At 59.3% G+C, this 22187-nt stretch overlaps 2 protein-coding genes across 2 annotated transcripts in view; both read left to right on the forward strand.

Annotated features, from left to right (window-relative positions):
• ATP2A1 (ATPase sarcoplasmic/endoplasmic reticulum Ca2+ transporting 1) overlaps positions 1-22187 on the forward strand; it is a 37782-nt gene that overhangs the window by 8752 nt on the left and 6843 nt on the right. Inside the window, exons 6-17 of the mRNA XM_054052995.1 lie at positions 440-520; positions 1590-1675; positions 3564-3861; positions 5176-5342; positions 7563-7651; positions 11350-11452; positions 11560-11691; positions 14415-14540; positions 14626-14844; positions 16096-16431; positions 18191-18411; positions 19692-19894. Of these exons, the coding sequence (XP_053908970.1) occupies positions 440-520; positions 1590-1675; positions 3564-3861; positions 5176-5342; positions 7563-7651; positions 11350-11452; positions 11560-11691; positions 14415-14540; positions 14626-14844; positions 16096-16431; positions 18191-18411; positions 19692-19894 (2061 nt within the window). The remainder of the gene's footprint in view (positions 1-439; positions 521-1589; positions 1676-3563; positions 3862-5175; positions 5343-7562; positions 7652-11349; positions 11453-11559; positions 11692-14414; positions 14541-14625; positions 14845-16095; positions 16432-18190; positions 18412-19691; positions 19895-22187) is intronic.
• The window catches only part of SPNS1 (SPNS lysolipid transporter 1, lysophospholipid), a 47261-nt gene continuing 41530 nt past the window's right edge, over positions 16457-22187 (forward strand). The window contains exon 1 of the mRNA XM_054053002.1: positions 16457-16461. The gene's annotated coding sequence lies outside the window, so the exon portion shown is untranslated. The remainder of the gene's footprint in view (positions 16462-22187) is intronic.

The raw sequence follows: 22187 nt of genomic DNA on the forward strand, positions 1-22187 counted from the left end.
CCCAGTCCCTCCCAGTCACCCCCAGTTTGCTCCCAGTCCCTCCCAGTCCCTCCCAGTCCCCCCCAGTTTCCTCCCAGTCCCCCCCAGTTTGCTCCCAGTCCCTCCCAGTCCCTCCCAGTTTCCTCCCAGTCCCTCCCAGTCCCCCCCAGTTTCCTCCCAGTCCCCCCCAGTTTGCTCCCAGTCCCCCCCAGTCCCCCCCAGTTTGCTCCCAGTCCCTCCCAGTCCCCCCCAGTTTCCTCCCAGTCCCCCCCAGTCCCCCCCAGTTTGCTCCCAGTCCCTCCCAGTCCCCCCCAGTTTCCTCCCAGTCCCTCCCAGTCCCCCCCAGTTTGCTCCCAGTCCCTCCCAGTCCCCCCCAGTTTGCCCCCAGTCCCCCCCAGTCCCTCCCAGTCCCCCCCAGTTTGCTCCCAGTCCCTCCCAGTAACCCCCAGTTTGCTCCCAGTGGGCGATAAGGTCCCGGCCGACATCCGGATCATCTCCATCAAATCGACCACACTGCGGGTGGACCAATCCATCCTTACTGGTGCGGACTGGGAGCACTGGGAGGGACTGGGAGGGGGGATGGGGAGCACTGGGAGCACTGGGAGGGACTGGGAGGGACTGGGATGGACTGGAGGAACTGGAAAAGGCCGGGACAGAGTGGGATGAACTGGGACATACTGGGATGGACTGGGATGAACCGGGGTAGACTGGGAGGGACTGGGATGGACTGGGAGGGACCGGGATGGACTGGGATGGATTGGGATGGACTGGGATGGACCAGGATATACGGGGATGGACTGGGGTGAACTGGGACAGACTGGAATGGACTGGATTGGACTGGGATGGACTGGGATGGACTGGATTGGACTGGGATGGACTGGGATGGACTGAGGTGGACTGGGATGGACTGGAATGGACTGGGATGGACTGGGATGGACTAGGATGGACTGGGGTGAACTGGAATGGACTGGGATGGACTGGGATGGACTGGAATGGACTGGGATGGACTGGGGTGGACTGGGATGGACTGAAATGGACTGGGATGGACTGGGACGGACTGGAGTGGACTGGGATGGACTGGAATGGACTGGGGTGGACTGGGACGGACTGGAGTGGACTGGGATGGACTGGAGTGGACTGGGACGGACTGGAGTGGACTGGGATGGACTGGAATGGACTGGGGTGGACTGGGACGGACTGGAGTGGACTGGGATGGACTGGAGTGGACTGGGATGGACTGGGATGGACTGGGATGGACTGGGATGGACTGAGGTGGACTGGGATGGACTGGAGAGACTGGGATGGACGGGGATTGTCGGCGACGGACTGGTCTGAACTGGTTTGAACTGGTGTGAACTGGTCTGAACTGGTGTGAACTGGTGTGAACTGGTCTGAACTGGTCTGAACTGGTGTGAACTGGTCTGAGCTGGTGTGAACTGGTGTGAACTGGTGTGAACTGGTTTGAACTGGTGTGAACTGGTCTGAACTGGTGTGAACTGGTGTGAACTGGTGTGAACGGGTGTGAACTGGTGTGAACTGGTCTGAACTGGTGTGAACTGGTCTGAACTGGTCTGAACTGGTGTGAACTGGTGTGAACTGGTGGCGCTCAGGGGAGTCGGTGTCGGTGATCAAACACACGGATCCGGTGCCGGACCCGCGCGCCGTCAACCAGGACAAGAAGAACATGCTCTTCTCCGTGAGTCCTCCCAGTCCATCCCAGTGCCTCCCAGTCCATCCCAGTCCATCCCAGTGCCTCCCAGTCCATCCCAGTCCATCCCAGTCCGTCCCAGTGCCTCCCAGTCCATCCCAGTCCATCCCAGTCCATCCCAGTCCATCCCATGTCCCCACATGTCCGCACATCCCACCCCATGTCTTGTGGTGTCCCTCATGTCCCACTGAACATCTCCTGGTGTCCCTCCATCCCACACGATGTCCTCCACATCCCATCCCGTGTCTTCTGGTGACCCTCACGTCCCACCAGGCACCTCCTGGTGTCCCTCCATCCCACCCAAAGTCCTTCATATCCCATCCTGCGTCTCCTGGTGTCTCCACATCCCACCACGTGTCTCCTGGTGACCCTCATGTCCCACTGAACATCTTCTGGTGTCCCCACATCCCACCAGATGCCTTCTGGTGTCCCTCCATCCCACCCAAAGCCCTCCACATCCCATCCCATGTCTCCTGGTGACCCTCCATCCCACACGATGTCCTCCACATCCCACCAGACGCCTCCTGGTGTCCTTCAATCCCACCCAAAGCCCTCCACATCCCATCCTGTGTCTCCTGGTGACCCTCGTGTCCCATCAGACCCCTCCTGGTGTTCCTCCATCCCACCCAAAGCCCTCCACATCCCATCCCATGTCTCCTGGTGTCCCTCCATCCCACTCAATGTCCTCCACGTCCCACCAGACGCCTCCTGGTGTCCCTCCATCCCACCCAAAGTCCTTCATGACCCACCATGTGTCTCCATGACCCATCCCATGTCTCCTGGTGGCCCTCATGTCCCACCAGATGCTTCCTGGTGTCCTTCAATCCCACCCAAAGCCCTCCACATCCCACCCCGTGTCTCCTGGTGTCCCTCCATCCCACCCAAAGCCCTCCACGTCCCACCAGACCCCTCCTGGTGTCCCTCCATCCCACCCAAAGCCCTCCGTGTCCCACCAGACCCCTCCTGGTGTCCCTCCATCCCACCCAAAGTCCTCCACATCCCACCCCGTGTCTCCACGTCCCATCCCGTGTCTCCTGGTGACCCTCCATCCCACTCAATGTTCTCCACGTCCCATCAGACCCCTCCTGGTGTTCCTCCATCCCACCCAAAGCCCTCCATGTCCCACCACGTGTCTCCTGGTGACCCTCCATCCCACCCAAAGTCCTTCATATCCCATCCCGTGTCTCCTGGTGACCCTCATGTCCCACCAGACACCTCCTGGTGTCCCTCAATCCCACCCAAAGTCCTTCATATCCCACCCCGTGTCTCCACGTCCCATCCCGTGTCTCCTGGTGACCCTCATGTCCCACTGAGCGTCTCCACGTCCCACCAGACACCTCCTGGTGTCCTTCAATCCCACCCAAAGTCCTTCATATCCCATCCCGTTTCTCCTGGTGTCTCCACATCCCACCACGTGTCTGCTGGTGACCCTCATGTCCCACTGAACATCTCCTGGTGTCCCCATGTCCCACCCAAAGTCCTCCACGTCCCACCATGTGTCTCCATGACCCATCCCATGTCTCCTGGTGACCCTCCATCCCACCCAATGTCCTTCGTGTCTGACCATGGGTCTCCTGGTGTCCCTCCATCCCACTCAATGTCCTCCACGTCCCACCAGACACCTCCTGGTGTCCCTCCATCCCACCCAAACTCCTTCATATCCCACCACGGGTCTCCATGTCCCATCCCGTGTCTCCTGGTGTCCCTCACGTCCCACCAAATGTCTCCACGTCCCACCACGTGTCTTCTGGTGACTCTCATGTCCCATCCAATGTCCTCCACGTCCCACCAGATGCCTCCTGGTGTCCCTCCATCCCACCCAAAGCCCTCCGTGTCCCACCCCGGTGGTCCCCCCACCTCCTCCTCCTCCTCCCAGGGCACCAACATCGGAGCGGGCAAAGCCGTGGGCATCGTGGTGGCCACGGGGGTCAACACGGAGATCGGCAAAATCCGGGACGAGATGGCGGCCACCGAGCAGGACAAGACGCCGCTGCAGCAGAAGTTGGACGAGTTCGGCGAGCAGCTCTCCAAGGTCATCTCCCTCATCTGCGTGGCCGTGTGGCTCATCAACATCGGGCACTTCAACGACCCCGTCCACGGCGGCTCCTGGATCCGCGGCGCCATCTACTACTTCAAGATCGCCGTCGCCTTGGCCGTGGCCGCCATCCCAGAAGGTCTCCACAACCCATCCCTGACCTCCTGTGGCCTCCAGAACCCATCCCTGATCTCCCGATGGTCTCCAGAACCCATCCCTGATCTCCCGATGGCCTCCAGAACCCATCCCTGATCTCCCGATGGCCTCCAGAACCCATCCCTGACCTCCTGTGGCCCTCAGAACCCATCCCTGACCTCCTGTGGCCTCCAGAACCCATCCCTGATCTCCTATGGCCTCCAGAACCCATCCCTGATCTCCCGATGGCCTTCAGAACCCATCCCTGATCTCCTGTGGCCTCCAGAACCCATCCCTGATCTCCTGTGGCCTCCAGAACCCATCCCTGATCTCCTATGGCCTCCAGAACCCATCCCTGATCTCCTATGGCCTCCAGAACCCATCCCTGATCTCCTATGGCCTCCAGAACCCATCCCTGATCTCCCGGGGCCTCCAGAACCCATCCCTGATCTCCCATGGCCTCCAGAACCCATCCCTGACCTCCTGTGGCCTCCAGAACCCATCCTTGATCTCATGGGGCCTCCAGAACCCATCCCTGATCTCCTATGGCCTCCAGAACCCATCCCTGATCTGCTATGGCCTCCAGAACCCATCCCTGATCTCCCGATGGTCTCCAGAACCCATCCCTGATCTCCTGTGGCCTCCAGAACCCATCCCTGATCTCCTGTGGCCTCCAGAACCCATCCCTGATCTCCTATGGCCTCCAGAACCCATCCCTGATCTCCTGTGGCCTCCAGAACCCATCCCTGATCTCCTGATGGCCTCCAGAACCCATCCCTGATCTCCTGTGGCCTCCAGAACCCATCCCTGATCTCCTATGGCCTCCAGAACCCATCCCTGATCTCCTATGGCCTCCAGAACCCATCCCTGATCTCCTATGGCCTCCAGAACCCATCCCTGATCTCCCAATGGCCTCCAGAACCCATCCCTGATCTCCCGATGGCCTCCAGAACCCATCCCTGATCTCCCGATGGCCTCCAGAACCCATCCCTGATCTCCCGATGGCCTCCAGAACCCATCCCTGATCTCCTATGGCCTCCAGAACCCATCCCTGATCCCCGATGGTCTCCTAACGTCCATCTTTGATCCCCAATGGTCTCCTAATGTCCATCCCTGATCTCTGATTGTCTCCTAACGTCCATCCTTGGTCCCCGATGGTCTCCTAACGTCCATCCCTGATCCCCAATGGTCTCCTAACGTCCATCTCTGATCTCTGATGGTCTCCTAACGTCCATCTCTGATCCCCGATGGTCTCCTAACGTCCATCCTTGGTCCCCGATGGTCTCCCCCGTGGGGCTGATGGACCTCCTCCGGACAGGGCTGCCGGCGGTCATCACCACCTGCCTGGCGCTGGGGACGCGGCGCATGGCCAAGAAGAACGCCATCGTCCGGAGTCTGCCCTCGGTGGAGACCCTCGGCTGCACCTCCGTCATCTGCTCCGACAAGACCGGCACTCTCACCACCAACCAGATGTCCGTCTGCAAGGTGGGCGCTCCTCCAGGAGCCCCTCAGGTCCCTTTGGACCTCCAGGAGCCCCTCAGGTCCTTCAAGGACCTCCAGGAACCCCTCAGGTCCCTTTGGATCTCCAGGAACCCCTCAGGTCCTCTCGGTCCTTCAAGGACCTCCAGGAACCCCTCAGGTCCTCTTGGGTCTTCAAGGACCTCCAGGAGCCCCTCAGGTCCTCTCGGTTCTTCAAGGACCTCCAGGAGCCCCTCAGGTCCCTTTTGATCTCCAGAAGCCCCTCAGGTCCCTTTGGACCTCCAGGAACCCCTCAGGTCCTCTTGGGTCTTCAAGGACCTCCAGGAGCCCCTCAGGTCCCTTTGGATCTCCAGGAACCCCTCAGGTCCTCTTGGGTCTTCAAGGACCTCCAGGAGCCCCTCAGGTCCTCTCAGGTCTTCAAGGACCTCCAGGAGCCCCTCAGGTCCTCTTGGGTCTTCAAGGACCTCCAGGAGCCCCTCAGGTCCTCTCAGGTCTTCAAGGACCTCCAGGAACCCCTCAGGTCCTCTTGGGTCTTCAAGGACCTCCAGGAGCCCCTCAGGTCCTCTCGGGTCTTCAAGGACCTCCAGAAGCCCCTCAGGTCCCTTTGGATCTCCAGGAGCCCCTCAGGTCCTCTTGGGTCTTCAAGGACCTCCAGGAACCCCTCAGGTCCCTTTGGACCTCCAGGAACCCCTCAGGTCCTCTCAGGTCCCTTTGGACCTCCAGGAACCCCTCAGGTCATCTTGGGTTCTCGAGGACCTCCAGAAGCCCCTCAGGTCCTCTCAGTCCTTCAAGGACCTCCAGGAACCCCTCAGGTCCTCTCAGGTCCTTCAAGGACCTCCAGGAGCCCCTCAGGTCCTTCAAGGACCTCCAGGAACCCCTCAGGTCCCTTTGGATCTCCAGGAACCCCTCAGGTCCCTTTGGACCTCCAGGAGCCCCTCAGGTCCCTTTGGATCTCCAGGAACCCCTCAGGTCCTCTCGGTTCTTCAAGGACCTCCAGAAGCCCCTCAGGTCCCTTTGGATCTCCAGGAACCCCTCAGGTCCTTCAAGGACCTCCAGGAGCCCCTCAGGTCCTCTCGGTCCTTCAAGGACCTCCAGGAACCCCTCAGGTCCTCTCAGTCCTTCAAGGACCTCCAGAAGCCCCTCAGGTCCTCTCGGTCCTTCAAGGACCTCCAGAAGCCCCTCAGGTCCCTTTGGATCTCCGGGAACCCCTCAGGTCCTCTCGGTTCTTCAAGGACCTCCAGGAACCCCTCAGGTCCTCTCGGGTCTTCAAGGACCTCCAGAAGCCCCTCAGGTCCTCTCGGTTCTTCAAGGACCTCCAGGAACCCCTCAGGTCCTCTCGGTCCTTCAAGGACCTCCAGAAGCCCCTCAGGTCCTCTCGGTCCTTCAAGGACCTCCAGAAGCCCCTCAGGTCCTCTCAGGTCCTTCAAGGACCTCCAGGAACCCCTCAGGTCCTTTTGGATCTCCAGGAACCCCTCAGGTCCTCTCGGTCCTTCGAGGACCTCCAGGAACCCCTCAGGTCCCTTTGGATCTCCAGGAGCCCCTCAGGTCCTCTCGATCCTTCAAGGATCTCCAGAAGCCCCTCAGGTCCCTTTGGACCTCCAGGAACCCCTCAGGTCCTCTTGGGTCTTCAAGGACCTCCAGGAGCCCCTCAGGTCCTCTCGGTCCTTCAAGGACCTCCAGGAACCCCTCAGGTCCTCTTGGGTTCTCAAGGACCTCCAGGAGCCCCTCAGGTCCCTTTGGATCTCCAGGAACCCCTCAGGTCCTCTCGGTCCTTCGAGGACCTCCAGGAGCCCCTCAGGTCCCTTTGGATCTCCAGGAGCCCCTCAGGTCCTCAAGGTTCTCCAGGAACCCCTCAGGTCCTCTCGGTCCTTCGAGGACCTCCAGGAACCCCTCAGGTCCCTTTGGACCTCCAGGAACCCCTCAGGTCCTCTCGGGTCTTCAAGGACCTCCAGGAACCCCTCAGGTCCTCTCGGGTCTTCAAGGACCTCCAGGAACCCCTCAGGTCCTCTCAGGTCTTCAAGGACCTTCAGAAGCTCCTCAGGTCCCTTTGGATCTCCAGGAACCCCTCAGGTCCTCTCGGTTCTTCAGGGGTTCTCCTCCAGGAACCTTTCAGATCCCTTTGGGTCCTCCAGGAGCTCCTGAGGTCCTCTTGGGGGGGTTCTCCAAGGTCCTCCGGGAGCCCCTGATGGACCTCTGTGACCTCTTTTGTCTTCTCCCCCACGGCAGATGTTCATCGTGGACAAAGTGGAGGGCGACGTCTGCTCCCTCAACGAGTTCTCCATCACGGGTTCCACCTACGCCCCCGAAGGAGAAGTGTGAGTGGCTCAGCCGCGGGGGGACCTCGCGGTGGCCTCGGGGGGACCTCGGGGGGACCTCGCGGTGGCCTCGGGGGGACCCCGGGGACCTCAAGAAGTTCTGGAGGACGTTGAGGCCTTCAGTGAGATCTTGAAGGTCCCCTGAGGGTGTGGTGGCCCTCAGGAGGTCCTGAAGGGCGTGGGGACCTCAGGAGCTCCTGGAGGACATCGAGACACCCATGGAGACCTCAAGAAGTTCTGGAGGACGTTGAGGCCCTCAGTGGGATCTTGAAGGTCCCCTGAGGCCGTGGTGGTCCTCAGGAGGTCCTGAAGGGCATTGGGTGCTCAAGGGGACCTCAGGAGCTCCTGATGGACATCAGGGCATCCATGAGGCCTTCAAGAAGTTCTGGAGAACATTGAGGCCCTCAGTGGGGTCTTGAAGGTCCCCTGAGGCCGTGGTGGCCCTCGGGAGGTCCTGAAGGGCATTGGGCACTCAAGGGGACCTCAGGAGGAGGTCCTCCTCAGGAGCCCCTGGAGGACATCAGGGCACCCATGAGGCCTTCAGGAAGTTCTGGAGAACATTGAGGCCCTCAGTGGGATCCCGGAGGTCCCCTGAGGCCGTGGTGGCCCTCAGGAGGTCCTGAAGGGCATTGGACACTCAATGGGACGTTGGGCACTTAAGGGGACCTCAGGGCCTCCTGGAGGACATCAGGGCACCCATAGGGACCTCAAGAAGTTCTGGAGAACATTGAGGCCCTCAGTGGGATCCCGGAGGTCCCCTGAGGCCGCGGTGGTCCTCAGGAGGTCCTGAAGGACATTGGGCCCTCAGGGGACCTCAGGAGCTCCTGATGGACATCAGGACACCCATGAGGCCTTCAAGAGCTCCTGGAGGACATTGAGGCCTCCAGTGGGATCTCGGAGGTCCCCTGAGGCCGTGGTGGCCCTCAGGAGGTCCTGAAGGACATTGGGCACTCAGTGGACCTCAGGAGCTCCTGGAGGACATTGAGACACCCATGGGGACCTCAAGAAGTTCTGGAGGACATTGAGGCCTCCAGTGGGATCTTGAAGGTCCCCTGAGGCCGTGGTGGCCCTCAGGAGGTCCTGAAGGACATTGGGCACTCAGGGGACCTCAGGAGCTCCTGATGGACATCAGGGCATCCATGGGGACCTCAAGAAGTTCTGGAGAACATTGAGGCCCTCAGTGGGATCCCGGAGGTCTCCTGAGGCCGTGGTGGCCCTCAGGAGGTCCTGAAGGACGTTGGGCACTCAGGGGCTCCTGATGGACATCAGGACATCCATGAGGCCTTCAAGAGCTCCTGGAGAACATTGAGGCCCCCAGTGAGATCTCAGAGGTCCCCTGAGGCTGTGGTGGCCCTCAGGAGGTCCTGAAGGACGTTGGGCACTCAAGGGGACGTTGGGCACTCAAGGGGACCTCAGGAGGAGGTCCTCCTCAGGAGCTCCTGGAGGACATCAGGGCATCCATAGGGATCTCAAGAAGTTCTGGAGAACATTGAGGTCCCCAGTGGGATCCCGGAGGTCCCCTGAGGCCGTGGTGGCCCTCAGAAGGTCCTGAAGGACGTTGGGCACTCAAGGGGACCTCAGGAGGAGGTCCTCCTCAGGAGCTCCTGGAGGACATCAGGGCACCCATGAGGCCTTCAAGAAGTTCTGGAGAACATTGAGGCCCTCAGTGGGATCCCGGAGGTCCCCTGAGGCCGTGGTGGTCCTCAGGAGGTCCTGAAGGGCGTTGGGCACTCAAGGGGACCTCAGGAGCTCCTGGAGGACATCAGGGCATCCATAGGGACCTCAAGAAGTTCTGGAGGACATTGAGGCCCCCAGTGAGATCTCGGAGGTCCCCTGAGGCCGTGGTGGCCCTCAGGAGGTCCTGAAGGGCGTGGGGACCTCAGGAGCTCCTGGAGAACATCAGGGCACCCATAGGGACCTCAAGAAGTTCTGGAGGACATTGAGGCCCTCAGTGGGATCTCAGAGGTCCCCTGAGGCTGTGGTGGCCCTCAGGAGGTCCTGAAGGACGTTGGGCACTCAAGGGGACCTCAGGAGGTCCTGATGGACATCAGGACACCCATGAGGCCTTCAAGAGCTCCTGGAGAACATTGAGGCCTCCAGTGGGATCTCGGAGGTCCCCTGAGGCCGTGTGGCCCTCAGGAGGTCCTGAAGGGCATTGGGCACTCAAGGGGACCTCAGGAGGAGGTCCTCCTCAGGAGCCCCTGGAGGACATCAGGGCACCCATGAGGCCTTCAAGAAGTTCTGGAGAACATTGAGGCCCTCAGTGGGATCCCGGAGGTCTCCTGAGGCCGTGGTGGCCCTCAGGAGGTCCTGAAGGACATTGGGCCCTCAGGGGACCTCAGGAGCTCCTGATGGACATCAGGACACCCATGAGGCCTTCAAGAGCTCCTGGAGGACATTGAGGCCTCCAGTGGGATCTCGGAGGTCCCCTGAGGCCGTGGTGGCCCTCAGGAGGTCCTGAAGGACATTGGGCACTCAGTGGACCTCAGGAGCTCCTGGAGGACATTGAGACACCCATGGGGACCTCAAGAAGTTCTGGAGGACATTGAGGCCTCCAGTGGGATCTCAGAGGTCCCCTGAGGCCGTGGTGGCCCTCAGGAGGTCCTGAAGGACGTTGGGCCCTCAGGGGACCTCAGGGCCTCCTGGAGGACATCAGGGCACCCATGGGGACCTCAAGAAGTTCTGGAGGACATTGAGGCCCTCAGTGGGATCTCGGAGGTCCCCTGAGGCCGTGGTGGCCCTCGGGAGGTCCTGAAGGACATTGGGCACTCAGTGGACCTCAGGAGCTCCTGGAGGACATCGAGACACCCATGGGGACCTCAAGAAGTTCTGGAGGACATTGAGGCCTCCAGTGGGATCTTGAAGGTCCCCTGAGGCCGTGGTGGCCCTCAGGAGGTCCTGAAGGACATTGGGCCCTCAGGGGACCTCAGGAGCTCCTGGAGGACATCAGGGCATCCATGGGGACCTCAAGAAGTTCTGGAGAACATTGAGGCCCTCAGTGGGATCCCGGAGGTCTCCTGAGGCCGTGGTGGCCCTCAGGAGGTCCTGAAGGACGTTGGGCACTCAGGGGCTCCTGATGGACATCAGGACATCCATGAGGCCTTCAAGAGCTCCTGGAGAACATTGAGGCCCCCAGTGAGATCTCAGAGGTCCCCTGAGGCCGCGGTGGCCCTCAGGAGGTCCTGAAGGACATTGGGCACTCAAGGGGACCTCAGGAGCTCCTGATGGACATCAAGACACCCATAGGGACCTCAAGAAGTTCTGGAGGACATTGAGGCCTCCAGTGGGGTCTCAGAGGTCCCCTGAGGCCGTGGTGGCCCTCAGGAGGTCCTGAAGGGCATTGGGCACTCAAGGGGACCTCAGGAGCTCCTGGAGGACATCAGGGCACCCATGGGGACCTCAAGAAGTTCTGGAGAACATTGAGGCCTCCAGTGGGATCCCAGAGGTCCCCTGAGGCCACGGTGGCCCTCAGGAGGTCCTGAAGGACATTTGGCACTCAAGGGGACCTCAGGAGGAGGTCCTCCTCAGGAGCTCCTGGAGGACATCAGGGCACCCATGAGGCCTTCAAGAAGTTCTGGAGAACATTGAGGCCCTCAGTGTGCTCCCGGAGGTCCCCTGAGGCGGCGGTGGCCCTCGGGAGGTCCCGTGCTCCTCTGGGTGGTGGTGTCCCCGTGTCCCACGTCCCCGCGTCCCCCCAGGCTGAAGCAGGAGAAGCCGGTGAAGGCCGGGCACTTCGATGGGTTGGTGGAGTTGGCCACCATCTGCGCCCTCTGCAACGACTCCTCCTTGGACTACAACGAGGTGAGGGCAGTGGTGGCCCTGGATGGACCTCTCCGGGACCTTTTCCGTCCCCCCGGGGGAGGTGACCTTCTCTGGGGGGGTTCTCCTCCTCCTCCTCCTCCTCGCAGGCGAAGGGCATCTACGAGAAGGTGGGAGAGGCGACGGAGACGGCGCTCACCTGCCTGGTGGAGAAGATGAACGTCTTCAACACCGACGTCCGGAACCTCTCCAAAGTGGAGAGGGCCAACGCCTGCAACTCCGTGAGTCCACCCGGGGCCACCGGGGCCACCATGGCCACCACCGGGGCCACCTCCTGGGCCACCTCCTGGGCCTCCTGGGCCACCTGGGCCACCTCCTGGGCCACCTCCTCATCCCCTTTGGCCTCCTAAGACCTTCTCCATGGGTTCTTTGTTCCTCCATGGCCTTCTAAGACCCTCTCCATGGGTTCCTCAGCCACCTCTGAGCTCCTGATGTCTTCTCCATGGGTTCTTTGGTCCCCTGTGGCCTCCTAAGACCCTCTCCATGGGTTCTTTGGTCCCCTGTGGCCTCCTAAGACCCTCTCCATGGGTTCCTCAGCCACCTCTGAGCTCCTGATGTCTTCTCCATGGGTTTCTTGGTCCCCCTTTGGCCTTCTAAGACCCTCTCCATGGGTTCTTTGTTCCTCCATGGCCTTCTAAGACCCTCTCCATGGGTTCTTTGTTCCTCCATGGCCTCCTAAGACCTTCTCCATGGGTTCTTTGGTCCCCCGTGGCCTCCTAAAACCTTCTCCATGGGTTCTTTGTTCCTCCATGGCCTCCTAAGACCCTCTCCATGGGTTCCTCGGCCACCTCTGAGCTCCTGATGTCTTCTCATTGGGTTCCTTTGTCCCTTGTGGCCTTCTAAGACCCTCTCCATGGGTTCTTTGGTCCCCCGTGGCCTCCTAAGACCCTCTCCATGGGCTCCTTGGTCTCCTTTGGCCTTCTAAGACCCTCTCCATGGGTTCCTCGGCCACCTCTGAGCTCCTGATGTCTTCTCATTGGGTTCCTTGGTCCCCCTTTGGCCTTCTAAGACCCTCTCCATGGGTTCTTTGTTCCTCCATGGCCTCCTAAGACCCTCTCCATGGGTTCTTTGGTCCCCCATGGCCTCCTAAGACCCTCTCCATGGGTTCCTCAGCCACCTCCAAGCTCCTGATGTCTTCTCAGTGGGTTCCTTGGTCCCCCGTGGCCTCCAAAAACCCTCTCCATGGGTTCTTTGGTCCCCTGTGGCCTCCTAAGACCCTCTCCGTGGGTTCCTCGGCCTCCTCCGAGCTCCTGATGTCTTCTCAGTGGGTTCCTTGGTCCCCTTTGGCCTTCTAAGACCCTCTCCATGGGTTCTTTGTTCCTCCATGGCCTTCTGAGACCCTCTCCATGGGTTCTTTGGTCCCCTTTGGCCTTCTAAGACCCTCTCCATGGGTTCTTTGGTCCCCCATGGCCTCCTAAGACCTTCTCCATGGGTTCTTTGGTCCCCCATGGCCTCCTAAGACCTTCTCCATGGGTTCTTTGGTCCCCTTTGGCCTTCCAAGACCCTCTCCATGGGTTCCTCGGCCACCTCCGAGGTCCTGATGTCTTCTCAGTGGGTTCCTTTGGTCCTCTTTGGCCTTTTAAGACCCTCTCCATGGGTTCTTTGGTCCCATTTGGCCTCCTAAGACCCTCTCCATGGGTTCCTCGGCCTCCTCTGAGCTCCTGATGTCTTCTGATTGGGTTCCTTGGTCCCCTTTGGCCTCCTAAGACCCTCTCCATGGGTTCTTTGGTCCCCTGTGGCCTCCTAAGACCCTCTCCATGGGTTCTTTGTTCCTCCATGGCCTTCTTAGACCCTCTCCATGGGTTCTTTGGTCCCCCATGGCCTTCTAAGACCCTCTCCATGGGTTCTTTGTTCCTCCATGGCCTCCTAAGACCTTCTCGTTGGGTTCTTTGGTCCCCTTTGGCCTTCTAAGACCCTCTCCATGGGTTCTTTGTTCCTCCATGGCCTCCTAAGACCCTCTCCATGGGTTCTTTGTTCCTCCATGGCCTCCTAAGACCTTCTCGTTGGGTTCTTTGGTCCCCTTTGGCCTCCTAAGACCCTCTCCATGGGTTCTTTGGTCCCCCGTGGCCTCCTAAGACCCTCTCCATGGGTTCCTCTCCACCTCCGAGCTCCTGATGTCTTCTCAGTGGGTTCCTTGGTTCCCCATGGCCTTCTAAGACCCTCTCCATGGGTTCTTTGGTCCCCTTTGGCCTTCTAAGACCCTCTCCATGGGTTCTTTGGTCCCCTTTGGCCTCCTAAGACCCTCTCCATGGGTTCTTTGTTCCTCCATGGCCTCCTAAGACCTTCTCGTTGGGTTCTTTGGTCCCCTTTGGCCTCCTAAGACCCTCTCCATGGGTTCTTCAGCCACCTCTGAGCTCCTGATGTCTTCTCAGTGGGTTCCTAGGTTCCCCGTGGCCTTCCAAGACCCTCTCCATGGGTTCTTTGTTCCTCCATGGCCTCCTAAGACCCTCTCCATGGGTTCCTTGTCCACCTCTGAGCTCCTGATGTCTTCTCGTTGGGTTCTTTGGTCCCCTTTGGCCTCCTAAGACCCTCTCCATGGGTTCTTTGGTCCCCCATGGCCTCCTAAGACCCTTTCCATGGGTTCTTTGGTCCCCTGTGGCCTCCTAAGACCCTCTCCATGGGTTCTTTGGTCCCCCATGGCCTCCTAAGACCCTCTCCATGGGTTCTTTGGTCCCCCGTGGCCTCCTAAGACCCTCTCCATGGGTTCTTTGGTCCCATTTGGTCTCCTAAGACCCTCTCCATGGGTTCTTTGGTCCCCCATGGCCTTCTAAGACCCTCTCCATGGGTTCCTTGGTCCCCCGTGGCCTCCTAAGACCTTCTCCGTGGGTTCCTTGGTCCCCTGTGGCCTCCTAAGACCCTCTCCGTGGGTTCCTCGGCCTCCTGCCGTTGTCTTCTCCTGGGGTTCCTTGGTGGCCTCCCGTAACCACGTCCCCCCTCCCCGCAGGTCATTAAGCAGCTGATGAAGAAGGAGTTCACCCTGGAGTTCTCCCGCGACCGCAAGTCCATGTCGGTCTACTGCTCGCCGGCCAAAGCCTCTCGCGCCGCCGTGGGCAACAAGATGTTCGTCAAGGTGGGCCTCCATCCCCACGTCCATCCGTCCCTCCATCCCCTTTTTCCACCTCCTTCTCCGTGACGGAGCGGTGTCCTCCTGGCAGGGAGCGCCCGAGGGCGTCATCGACCGCTGCAACTACGTCCGGGTGGGAACCACCAGGGTCCCCCTGACGCCGTCCGTCAAGGAGAAGATCTTGGCCATCATCAAGGAATGGGGCACCGGGAGGGACACTTTGCGCTGTTTGGCCTTGGCCACGCGCGACACTCCCCCCAAGAAGGAGGAGATGATCCTGGAGGACTCCACCAAGTTCGCCGAGTATGAGGTGAGGGCATCTCGGGGGGGTTCTGGGGGGGTCCCACCACAGCTCCGGTGGCCTCAAACGGTCCACTCTGGGTGGTTCCGCCTCATCTTCTGGGGTCTCGGGGGGGTTCTTGAGAGGTTCGGACGGTCTTGGGTGGTTCTTGGTGGTCTGGGATGGTTCCTGAGTGGTCTCCGACCCCTCTTTTGGTGCCTCCAACCCCATTTTTGACACCTCCAACCCCTCTTTTGGTCCCTCCAACCCCTCTTTTGATGCCTCCAACCCCTCTTTTGGTCCCTCCAACCCCTCTTTTGATGCCTCCAACTCCTCTTTTGGTGCCTCCAACCCATTTTTGGTCCCTCCAACCCCTCTTTTGATGCCTCCAACCCCTCTTTTGGTCCCTCCAAACCCTCTTTTGATACCTCCAACCCCTCTTTTGATACCTCCAACCCATTTTTGGTGCCTCCAACCCCTCCTTTGATGCCTCCAAACCCTCTTTTGATGCCTCCAACCCCTCTTTTGATGCCTTCAAACCCTCTTTTGGTGCCTCCAAACCCTCTTTTGATGCCTCCAACCCCTCTTTTGATGCCTTCAAACCCTCTTTTGGTCCCTCCAACCCCTCTTTTGGTCCCTCCAACCCCTCTTTTGGTCCCTCCGACCCCTCTTTTGGTCCCTCCAACCCCTCTTTTGGTGCCTCCAACCCCTCTTTTGGTCCCTCCAAACCCTCTTTTGGTGCCTCCAACCCATTTTTGATGCCTCCAACCCCTCTTTTGATGCCTCCAAACCCTCTTTTGATGCCTCCAAACCCTCTTTTGGTGCCTCCAACCCCTCTTTTGATACCTCCAACCCATCTTTTGGTCCCTCCAACCCCTCTTTTGGTCCCTCCAACCCCTCTTTTGGTCCCTCCAACCCCTCTTTTGATACCTCCAACCCATCTTTTGGTCCCTCCAACCCCTCTTTTGGTCCCTCCAAACCCTCTTTTGATACCTCCAACCCATTTTTGGTGCCTCCAACCCCTCTTTTGGTGCCTCCAAACCCTCTTTTGATGCCTCCAAACCCTCTTTTGGTGCCTCCAACCCCTCTTTTGATGTCTCCAACCCCATTTTTGACATCTCCAAACCCTCTTTTGATGCCTCCAAACCCATTTTTGACATCTCCAAACCCTCTTTTGATGCCTCCAAACCCATTTTTGGTGCCTCCAACCCCTCTTTTGATGCCTCCAAACCCTCTTTTGGTCCCTCCAACCCATGTTTGGTGCCTCCCGTCCCACCGCAGACGGACTTGACCTTCGTGGGCTGCGTGGGGATGTTGGACCCTCCTCGGAAGGAGGTGATGGGCTCCATCCGGCTCTGCCGCGACGCCGGCATCCGCGTCATCATGATCACGGGGGACAACAAAGGCACGGCCATCGCCATCTGCCGCCGCATCGGCATCTTCAGCGAGGACGAGGAGGTGACCGGGCGCGCCTACACGGGACGGGAGTTCGATGACCTCCCGCCGGCCGAGCAGCGCGAAGCGTGTCGCCGCGCCTGCTGCTTCGCCCGCGTCGAGCCCACCCACAAGTCCAAGATCGTGGAGTTCCTCCAGTCCTTCGATGAGATCACCGCCATGGTGAGGGGCTTAGGGGGGGCGGGGGGCGGCCATCGGACGTGGGTTTGGGGGTCCACCACCCATCGGACGTGGGTTTGGGGGTCCACCACCCATTGGACGTGGGTTTTGGGGGTCCATCAGGGATCTGACGTGGGTTTTGGGGGTCCACCACCCATCTGACGTGGGTTTTGGGGGTCCACCACAGATCTGATGTGGGTTTTGGGGGTCCACCACAGATCTGATGTGGGTTTTGGGGGTCCATCATGGATCTGATGTGGGTTTTGGGGGTCCATCATGGATCTGACGTGGGTTTTGGGGATCCATTATGGATCTGATGTGGGTTTTGGGGGTCCATCATGGATCTGACGTGGGTTTAGGAGCTCCATCGTGGATCTGATGTGGGTTTAGGGGGTCCATCATGGATCTGATGTGGGTTTGGGGGTCCACCACCCATATGACGTGGGTTTAGGGGTCCATTGTGGATCTGATGTGGGTTTAGGGGTCCACCACAGATCTGATGTGGGTTTTGGGGGTCCATCATGGATCTGACGTGGGTTTGGGGGTCCATCACGGATCTGATGTGGGTTTTGGGGGTCCATCGTGGATCTGACGTGGGTTTAGGGGGTCCACCACAGATCTGATGTGGGTTTTGGGGGTCCATCATGGATCTGATGTGGGTTTAGGGGGTCCATCATGGATCTGACGTGGGTTTAGGGGCTCCATCGTGGATCTGATGTGGGTTTTGGGGGTCCACCACAGATCTGATGTGGGTTTAGGGGGTCCACCACAGATCTGATGTGTGTTTTGGGGGTCCATCGTGGATCTGACGTGGGTTTAGGGGGTCCATCATGGATCTGATGTGGGTTTGGGGGTCCACCACAGATCTGATGTGGGTTTTGGGGGCCCATCATGGATCTGATGTGAGTTTAGGGGGTCTGTCATGGATCTGATGTGGGTTTTGGGGGTCCATCGTGGATCTGATGTGGGTTTTGGGGGTCCATCATGGATCTGATGTGGGTTTTGGGGGTCCATCGTGGATCTGATGTGGGTTTTGGGGGTACATCGTGGATCTGATGTGGGTTTTGGGGGTCCATCACGGATCTGACATGGGTTTGGGGGTCCATTGTGGATCTGATGTGGGTTTTGGGGGTCCGTCGTGGATCTGACGTGGGTTTTGGGGGTCCATCACGGATCTGATGTGGGTTTGGGGGTCCACCACCCATCTGACGTGGGTTTAGGGGGTCCATCGTAGATCTGATGTGGGTTTGGGGGTCCACCACAGATCTGATGTGGGTTTTGGGGGTCCATCACGGATCTGACGTGGGTTTAGGGGGTCCATCATGGATCTGACGTCCTTTTGGAGCTCCACCACCCCTCTAGAATGGTTTGGGGAGGATCTACCACCCATCTAACACGTGTTTTGGGGTCCCACCATGGCTCTAACGTCCTTTTGGAGCTCCACCACCCTCCAGGTTGGGTTTTTGGGTGGATCCAACACATGTTTTGGGGTCCCACCATGGCTCTGACGTCCTTTTGGAGCTCCACCACCCTCCAGGTTGGGTTTTGGGTGGATCCAACCCATGTTTTGGGGTCCCACCATGGCTCTGACGTCCTTTATGGGGTCCCACCATGGCTCTGACGTCCTTTTGGAGCTCCACCACCCTCCAGGTTGGGTTTTGGGTGGATCCAACACGTGTTTTGGGGTCCCACCATGGCTCTGACGTCCTCCTGGGGTCCCACCACTCCTGGGGCTGAGGCGGTTGTCCTCTCTCCGTGTCAGACGGGGGATGGGGTGAACGACGCTCCGGCGCTGAAGAAGGCGGAGATCGGCATCGCTATGGGCTCCGGCACCGCCGTGGCCAAAACGGCCTCCGAGATGGTTTTGGCCGACGACAACTTCTCCACCATCGTAGCGGCGGTGGAGGAGGGCCGCGCCATCTACAACAACATGAAACAGTTCATCCGCTACCTCATCTCCTCCAACGTCGGAGAGGTCGTCTGGTGAGACACCAGTGACTCCCAGTGCCTCCCAGTGCCCTCCCAGTTCCCTCCCAGTGCCCACCAGTGCCTCCCAGTTCCCTCCCAGTCCACCTGATGGTCCTCAGTGCCTCCCAGTGCCCACCAGTGCCCACCTCATCTCCTCTAACGTCGGAGAGGTCGTCTGGTGAGACACCAGTGACTCCCAGTGCCTCCCAGTGCCCACCAGTTCCCTACCAGTGCCTCCCAGTGCCCACCAGTGCCTCCCAGTGCCCACCAGTGCCTCCCAGTTCCCTCCCAGTTCCCTCCCAGTGCCTCCCAATCCCTCCCAGTGCCCTCCCAGTCCCCTCCCAGTCCCCTCCCAGTCCCTCCCAATCCCCTCCCAATCCCCTCCCAGTCCCTCCCAGTCCCTCCCAGTCCCTCCCAGTCCCTCCCAGTCCCTTCCCAGTCCCCTCCCAGTCCCTCCCAGTCCCTCCCAGTCCCTCCCAGTCCCTCCCAATCCCCTCCCAGTCCCTCCCAGTCCCTCCCAGTCCCTCCCAATCCCCTCCAATCCCCTCCCAGTCCCTCCCAGTCCCTCCCAGTCCCCTCCAATCCCCTCCCAGTCCCTCCCAGTCCCTCCCAGTCCCTCCCAGTCCCTCCCAATCCCTCCCAGTCCCTCCCAGTCCCCCCCAATTCCCTCCCAGTCCCTCCCAATCCCCTCCCAGTCCCTCCCAATCCCCTCCCAGTCCCTCCCAGTCTCTCCCAGTCCTTCCCAGTGCCCCCCCAGTCCCTCCCAGTCCCTCCCAATCCCCTCCCAATCCCCTCCCAGTCCCTCCCAGTCCCTCCCAATCCCTCCCAATCCCCTCCCAGTCCCTCCCAGTCCCTCCCAGTCCCTCCCAGTTCCCTCCCACTCCCTTCCCAGTCCCTCCCAGTCCCTCCCAATCCCTCCCAGTGCCCTCCCAGTCCCTCCCAGTCCCTCCCAATCCCCTCCCAGTCCCTCCCAGTCCCTCCCAATCCCCTCCCAGTCCCTCCCAGTGCCCCCCCAGTCCCTCCCAATCCCCTCCAATCCCCTCCCAGTCCCTCCCAATCCCCTCCCAGTCCCTCCCAGTCCCCTCCCAGTCCCTCCCAATCCCTCCCAGTCCCTCTCAGTCCCCTCCAATCCCCTCCCAGTCCCTCCCAATCCCCTCCCAGTCCCTCCCAGTCCCTCCCAGTCCCTCCCAATCCCCTCCCAGTCCCTCCCAATCCCCTCCCAGTCCCTCCCAGTCCCCCCCAATCCCCTCCCAGTGCCTCCCAGTGCCCCCCAGTACCGCGGTGCCTCTCCCCAGTATCTTCCTGACGGCGGCGCTGGGGCTGCCGGAGGCGCTGATCCCGGTGCAGCTGCTGTGGGTGAACCTGGTGACCGACGGCCTCCCGGCCACCGCCCTGGGCTTCAACCCCCCGGACCTGGACATCATGGACAAACCTCCGCGCAGCCCCAAGGAGCCGCTCATCAGCGGATGGCTCTTCTTCCGATACCTCGCCATCGGCGGTGAGGCCCGCGCCGCGCACAACGCGCCTCCGCGGTGGTGGTGGTGGGTCCATCCGTACCTCCGTCGTGGTGGTGGTTCCATCCACGCCTTCGTAGGGGTGGTGGTTCCATCCATAGCTTCATGGTGGTGGTGGTTCCATCTCAACATCTATGATGGTGGTGGGTCCATCCACACCTTCATAGTGATGGTGGTTTCATCCATACCTTCATAGCGGTGGTGGTTCCATCCATACCTTCATAGCGGTGGTGGTTCCATCCATACCTTCATCATGGTGGTGGTTCCATCCATACCTTTATAGTGGTGATGGTTCAGTCTTGAGCTCTATGATGGTGATGGGTCTGTGCACACCTTCATAGTGATGGTGGTTCCATCCACGCCTTCATAGCGGTGATGGTTCCATCTCAACGTCTATCATGGTGGTGGTTCCATCCACACCTTCATAGCGATGGTGGTTCCATCCACACCTTCATAGCGGTGGTGGTTCCATCCAAACCTTCGTAGTGGTGGTGGTTCCATCCATACCTCCGTAATGGTGGTGGTTCCATCCACACCTCCGTAATGGTGGTTGTTCCATCCATACCTTCATAGTGGTGGTGGTTCCATCTTGAGCTCTATCGTGGTGGTGGTTCCATCCACACCTTCATAGCGGTGGTGGTTCCATCCATACCTTCATAGCAATGGTGGTTCCATCCATACCTCCGTAGCGGTGGTGGTTCCATCTCAATGTCTATGATGGTGGTGGTTCCATCCATACCTTCATAGTGATGGTGGTTCCATCCACACCTCCGTAATGGTGGTGGTTCCATCCAGATGTTCATAGTGGTGGTGGTTCCATCCACACCTTCATTGTGGTGGTGGTTCCATCCACACCTTCATGGTGGTGGTGGTTCCATCCATACCTCCGTAATGGTGGTGGTTCCATCTCAACGTCTATGATGGTGGTGGTTCCATCCACACCTTCATAGTGGTGGTGGTTCCATCCACACCTCCGCGGCGGTGGTGGGTCCATCCGTACCTCCGTCGTGGTGGTGGTTCCATCCACACCTTCATAGCGGTGGTGGTTCCATCCACACGTTCATAGCGGTGGTGGTTCCATCTCAACGTCTATGATGGTGGTGGTTCCATCCATACCTTCATAGTGGTGGTGGTTCCATCCACACCTTCATAGCGGTGGTGGTTCCATCCATACCTTCATAGCGGTGGTGGTTCCATCTCAACATCTATGATGGTGGTGGGTCCATCCATACCTCCGTAGCGGTGGTGGTTCCATCCACACCTTCATAGCGGTGGTGGTTCCATCCATACCTTCATAGCAATGGTGGTTCCATCTCAACCTCTATCGTGGTGGTGGTTCCATCCACACCTTCGTAGTGGTGATGGTTCCATCCATACCTTCACAGCGGTGGTGGTTCCATCCATACCTTCATAGCAGTGGTGGTTCCATCCATACCTTCATAGCGGTGATGGTTCCATCCATACCTTCATAGCAGTGATGGTTCCATCTCAACATCTATCATGGTGGTGGTTCCATCCATACCTTCATAGTGATGGTGGTTCCATCCACACCTTCATAGCGGTGGTGGTTCCATCCATACCTTCATAGTGATGGTGGTTCCATCCACACCTTCGTTGTGGTGGTGGTTCCATCCATAGCTTCATAGCAGTGGTGGTTCCATCCACACCTTCATTGTGGTGGTGGTTCCATCCACACCTTCATAGCGATGGTGGTTCCATCTCAACGTCTATCGTGGTGGTGGTTCCATCCATACCTTCATAGCGGTGATGGTTCCATCTCAACGTCTATGATGGTGGTGGTTCCATCCACACCTTCGTAGTGGTGGTGGTTCCATCTCAAGGTCTATGATGGTGGTGGTTCCATCCACACCTTCGTTGTGGTGGTGGTTCCATCCATACCTTCATAGCGGTGATGGTTCCATGTCAACGTCTATGATGGTGGTGGTTCCATCCACACCTCCGTAGTGGTGGTGGTTCCATCTCAACATCTATCGTGGTGGTGGTTCCATCCAGACCTTCATAGCGATGGTGGTTCCATCCATACCTTCATAGCGGTGGTGGTTCCATCCATACCTTTATAGTGGTGATGGTTCAATCTTGAGCTCTATCATGGTGATGGGTCCGTGCACACCTTCATAGTGATGGTGGTTCCATCCATACCTTCATAGTCGTGGTGGTTCCATCTCAACATCTATCATGGTGGTGGTTCCATCTTGAGCTCTATGATGGTGGTGGTTCCATCCATACCTTCATAGCGATGGTGGTTCCATCTCAACC

The sequence above is a fragment of the Cuculus canorus genome, chromosome 38, assembly GCF_017976375.1.
Source record: "Cuculus canorus isolate bCucCan1 chromosome 38, bCucCan1.pri, whole genome shotgun sequence".
In the NCBI taxonomy this organism is placed as follows: Eukaryota; Metazoa; Chordata; class Aves; order Cuculiformes; family Cuculidae; genus Cuculus; species Cuculus canorus.